Raw genomic sequence first — 6000 nt, 5'->3', positions numbered from 1 at the left:
CCTCATTTTACGTCACATCACCAATCAATATTTTTCGTGAGCAAGGTTATCTGACGTTATCGTCCATTGTTGATCACATGACACCAAACTTGCTTGCTCCCCATATGCAGCCATGCTCTCATCCTCCATTCTTAGTGCTTTTTGTTAGGTTGTGTTTCTTATTCGTTCTTTGTTATTTGCATATATTGAAAACAGTTGAGAACAGCTGTACAAGTTGAGATCACGTGACTAGATGTAACATGACGTGACGGACAGTGTGAATAAGCCTAAATGTGACGGTGGCGCGGTGTGTTGTGCGTTGAGGGCCATTGTGAATTGGCTTGAAAAGATAAAGTTTACAAAGTAATTAGCACAGTTTGAAGCATCATTTGTTTTTACCCATCAAATTTTACTACGTGGTAACTTTATGTTACTGAAATGAAATTTGGTGAAAATCGAGGAATTAAATAACAGATTGCGATACGCTGTATATCGACAGTGCCAAGGAGGAAGACAAGCGACTCGTAATTCGAGAAATTGCTGTTCAAGATGGCGGCATAAAAACTTGTACTGTAGTTGTGGAATACGTGTAATATCTATTTAATAATTTAAAGTACAGATTTTAACAACTTTATTTAAAGATGAGGTGAGTCTCACGAAGCATTTTACACAGCGAGAACATTACTAGTTGGACTCTGCGCATCTATGAAGCTGTTCTGTTATGCAAGTCCGTGTTAAAAGTAAAAAAAAAAAAAAAAAAATATGGTATAGAGCCATTGAAACTATGTTTTGAGAGTAATGAGCCCTACATTGAGTTAAGGGACACGAAAGTAATTTAACGTAGTACAGTGTAGTATATACTCACAAATGGAAAGTCACGAGATGAGTGCCGAGATTTTTTTTGTAACGAATTTGGTGTTAGCTGTTTGGGTCGTTGTCGAACGGGTTTTGCCTATAAATATAAAGATGAGAGGCAAACAGCACTTACGACTTCGGTTTTGTGGATCGCATTGCCCGTTTACGTTCGCGACGCGCTATAGTCGTTGTTGTTTGCTCCATCTCAATATGTAAACTATAGGTATGCTATGTCGTGGTGGTGGCTTTCATGTAACTGCTATGTAACCGATGTTTTTAAAGTAATATTTGCTGCGGGTTTCTTGGAACGCTAGTTTCAAAACTGTGCGCTGTTTACTTTTGTTTGAAGCGAAACACTGATAAAATCTTTTTGTTGCAGCCCAGTTGACTCGCATTCCGATGCCTCTGTTGAAGTGTTAAATGACAAGAAAGTAGCTGAGAATGAAGGGGTCGATATTGTAAAGAAATCTAAGAAAAAGAAACATAAGCATCATCATAAGCACAAGAAACACCTGAGTGATAAAGACGGGAAACATGAAAAGTTTGTATCAAATTTTCAATTTTTAGTAAAATGACTTCGAAATCTCTCTCTCTCTCTCTCTCTCTCTCTCTCTCTGTGTGTGTGTGTGTGTGTGTGTGTGTGTGTGTGTGTGTGTGAAAGAATTGCTAATACATTCACTTTAATATCCCTATTCCCCTTCTGAACCCACTCACAATCATATGTCTTTGAGATTCAGCATGTGCCTGCTGTTGTAATTTTTCGTAATTATATTTTATGTTACTGTGTCATTTAGTGTTCTTGAGAAACTATGTTATCTCTTGTGCAGTCATCTTTCATGAATGATTCAGCAATCTGTCATTGTTGTTTAGGATTCAGAGACTGCTTTTCTGTTTCTTGTTCCCTATCCTGCATATTTGAGTTCAGAAAAACAGAAAAGTGGAATTTCAAAAGAGGCCCTGTGCCCACTACTATACATGCAGCCTAACTTGACACACTATGTAGGGGTGCTGGGAACTGTGAAATTTGCAGAAAAATTGATGGTGGCTTCCAGCATCCCCTGCAGGGTGATTCCATCTCAAATTTTGTATAGGTCAAGAGAAGGGTCGACAGAAGCGTCCGATCCAACGCGTCGGCTTTGACCCGTGACGTAAGGGTGTTGTCGTGTGTGACGTCATGACGGCGCGGAGTTTGGTTTGAGTGTGGCTGTCTCCAGTTCCGTTTTATCTTATTTTATTTACTTTTCTGATCTGTTCGTTCTATCTCGTGAGTTTTTTTTTAAATTTAAAAACACTTATTACTTTTTTTTAATTATGTTTCTTCGAATTTCTGTTTTAGTTTATTATATTTATCTTTCTGATCTGTTCATTCTATCCCGTGAGATTTTTTTTTTTTAAAAGACAAAAAACAATAATCAGCTACTGAAGCATCTTTATCTTCTATGGGTTGCAGGGGTTACGACCCCTGGGGAGGTGGGTGGGTATTCATGCATGGCTGTCTTCACTTACACGTTGTAGCTATGCAAGGCGTCTAAATTTGTTTATATTTAGTTTGCCTCCCAACCAAAACACCCCATTTCCCGCGCTTGTCCCGTTAGTGTCATTAGGCTTCTTGTGGAAAGTGTGTGTTTTTGTTTTTGTTTCCGCCATATTTGTGACGTCGTGGGTCAAAGCAGACGGGCGGGATCGGACGCTTCCGTATTTCCCAAGAGAAAATGTCACACATCACTATTCCAGAGTTAGTTCAGTAAAACATATGTTTAATTTCCACGTGATGCCTCTTCAAAATTTGCCTACATTATTTTGGTTTTCTGATGATTTGTTAAAACGCTAAAGACTTCTCTAAATGTGTATCTTTGTGAAAATGTCGTAACAAAAGGGAAAATTGTAATAAGGAAACCAAAAGTGATAGATATCTGAATTTATTTTAAATAAATACTTTGTTCCCAATTCTATGAGACATGATTAGTACATGTACGCTTTGGACCTTTTTCATTTTTTTATTGTTTGTTTATTTTTTGAAAAATACATTATGAAAATTTGTTACTTTTTGTGAATTTCAAAATTATGTTCTGAAAATATTCGAATAGTCACGTCACAGGCTGTTAACTGTGTTGAGAAATGATAAAGTGGAACGACTGTTAACTGTCAGCTGTGATGTTAATGCATGAAATTCTTAACATTAATGCGTTAAATTCTGAAACTGTCAAAATATTTGTACATAAAGATGAAAGAATCTGAAATTTTTTGCTTATTTAGACATTATTTTCTCCAAAACGCCCATCCTAAATGTTCTAAAAATTTCATGATGTGTTGGTCATTGTACGTAGGGAATGTACAATCAGAGTGAACAGTACTTGCCTGTATGAAATTTTTCTTTTTAGGTATACCTAGCTTTACTCTCAAGGTCAAAAAATCGTTGACACTTAAATATTTAAACTGATCCCTGATTTTAAGTAAATATCATGCAAAACTGGTATTTCTGAATCAAAATAATTGCTTAACAACATTATAAGTGACTGGGAAAACGATTCACAACTATGTTAGAAAGCATTTTATAACAAAAATGAAATATAGAATATTTATATCCATTTATCTTTTTATTATATTATACATAAATTATTGTAGTCTTCTGTCATGATTTACTTCTTCATGACTTTTCATGAATTAAAATTGCCTAATTTTTTAACTTGTTCACTGGTTTCACATACCATCAACCTGATTAGCACTTTGCCAGAGCAGCATGAAGTGTATCATCTTGCAGTGGACATCCACAGTAGGAATGTGGGCATGCTCAAATACCTTGTACCACCTTTATTTTACGGGCTTTTGAAATAAGTAATTTGAGGAAGTGTGACTGTAATTCCCTGTCAGTAATTGCACCTTATCAGGTTAAGTAGATATGGATACTGCGTGGTTAGGTTTTGAAATCATACAGTGCATAGGGAGCACATACATTGCGTTGGGTGCATGTCACTGTCTTCAGGTTCTGCACCAGTTGCATCTACATTCTACACTTCACAAAGTTTTGAATGTGTTGCTTGTGTAAGTCTTATGTCAAGTTGTTCCACCTATCTTTTTATGTACTGTTTCCTTCTTGTGCTTCTTACAATGCCAGTGAATTTAAGGGGAATATATTAGTTGCTATAGCAGAAATACTAACATTCAACACATCAACTTTATGCAGAATGTTGAAAATTTCTAACACTTCACATAATGTACGAAAAAATTTTCCACTCTGATTGCACTAAATACAAAACAATAACCAAATAATATACACTGCAGTTCTTGTAAATTTTGTGATGTGGGTTTTTGAGTGAATAATTTTTAAAATGTGACTTTTTAGATTTTTATTAATAAATGTGTACTTAATACAGATTCAGTGAAACCCCACTTTTACACTTTTCAAGGGACTTCAAAAACATAATGTAAAATGTTGGAAATAATGTTTTAAACTGTAAAAGTTGTATATGGGATACCCCTTTAGTTTTTTCCCTCTATGTATGTGCACATAATAGGCATCAAAATACTCATGTCAGAGACTTGTTTTATTATCTAATAATGGTTCACTATCTAATGAAAACCACTGATATAATGGGAACTGATAATTGGGGAGGCGAAATGTTTGGCTCAATTTCATACACCATTATCGATGTTTTTGTAACGCCTGCAGCTGTCATTAATTATTTAAATAATGAAACACTGCATCAGTTACATATTTTTTCATGCATAGCACCATGTGTTTTGAGAATTTTTTCTTGATATCAAGTGTATATATTTACATAATTTTGTTTGGTGTTTGCATATGTGGTGTTCTGTTCTCTTGAACTGTAATAATCTTTTTGAGGTTATCCATTACTGTGATTCCTTAGTGATGTAGAAAACCACACACACGCGAACTATTTCTCGGTATTGTTTTTTTGTGTAACATCCAAAAATTACATATGTAAATATTTCACTTAACGAGAGTAAATCTTGAAACACGTTTTGCTCAGCATGAGAATACACATGATTCGCATTGTGTTTAAACCAAAAATATTTGAGCAACGCAAACTGAATGAAGGTGTCAACTAGCACTACAAGCCGTCAAAAGACGAAACACTCTATCCCCAGGCCGGTGAAACGTGTCACTTGACAGCTCGCGTGTGGTTGGCTACACTGCGATTGCGAGGTTGCAATAGCTGCCACCGCACACGCCGTGCAACAAAGTACATTTTTCTAACAACAGAGAGAACGATGATGGAGGCTAAGCGTTTGATAGTATATTAAACCGGGAAATAACAACACCTGAAGTTAATGACAATATCTGTGAAAAGTTGTCCAAATTGTTACAGTAATAGCTGCATGTAAAACGTTGTATAATAATGCAAAACTAAGGATACCAAATAACACTCTATCTACACTCATAGAAAGAAATAAAGCAAAACATACATAGCCTACCCGATTGCAGAGAGAAAAAGAATTAATTCTGTATACATTTACACTCGCCAATTTACAATGTCAGTGGCGCAATTCCATCCAGTTCTCCTTCACTGTCATCGGAATCGGCGTCAAAACTGTTGTCTTCGTTATCATCACCATCACAATCATCATCATTAAGAGAAATCATTAACTGTTCATTTTCATTTATAATGCCATCTATAGTTTGTGCTTCTCTTAGCAGTTTAGCAACATGGTCTACTTTTTTCCTCCATGAGGTAGCGTCTACCGTAGCAAGACCTTCACGTAGCAGTCTTTCCATTTCTGTTATAGTAAAAGTCTTGTTGTTACTTCTGATGTATGCCTTGACTTCACACCAAACCAGTTGAATTGGATTAAAATGACAGTGATAAGGCGGTAGCCTAATTACCAAGTGACCCTGTTCACTTGCAATTTCATCTACAACGTATTTAGGTGTCACAGGCTTATTTTGTCACACAAGTGAGTATAACAGCAGTTTCGTCATGCTCTTGTCCGCAGCAATGTTTCACGCCTGCAACCATTGCACCATAGTTTCTTTACGGTCACTAGTGGTGGGAGCTTTATCTAAAATCATGGAATGGTACGGTGCATTGTCCATCACAAAAACTGTTGGAACACTAAACTGGAGCAACAAATTTTTAAACCACTGTAGAAACCATGGGTAGTCCATATCCTCATGATAGTCACCGGTTTTCTTCGATCGAAAAA

General features: G+C 36.1%; 1 protein-coding gene across 1 annotated transcript in view; it reads left to right on the top strand.

The window, feature by feature from the left end:
• The first annotated feature begins 502 nt into the window (after positions 1–502).
• Positions 503–6000, top strand: part of LOC126482400 (serine/threonine-protein kinase PRP4 homolog) — a 148489-nt gene continuing 142991 nt past the window's right edge. Inside the window, exons 1-2 of the mRNA XM_050106516.1 lie at positions 503–625; positions 1214–1375. Coding sequence (XP_049962473.1) covers positions 621–625; positions 1214–1375 — 167 coding nt within the window. The 5' untranslated portion in view covers positions 503–620. The remainder of the gene's footprint in view (positions 626–1213; positions 1376–6000) is intronic.

The sequence above is a fragment of the Schistocerca serialis genome, chromosome 5, assembly GCF_023864345.2.
Source record: "Schistocerca serialis cubense isolate TAMUIC-IGC-003099 chromosome 5, iqSchSeri2.2, whole genome shotgun sequence".
Taxonomy (NCBI): Eukaryota; Metazoa; Arthropoda; class Insecta; order Orthoptera; family Acrididae; genus Schistocerca; species Schistocerca serialis.
This window is presented reverse-complemented; position numbering and strand designations above follow the sequence as displayed.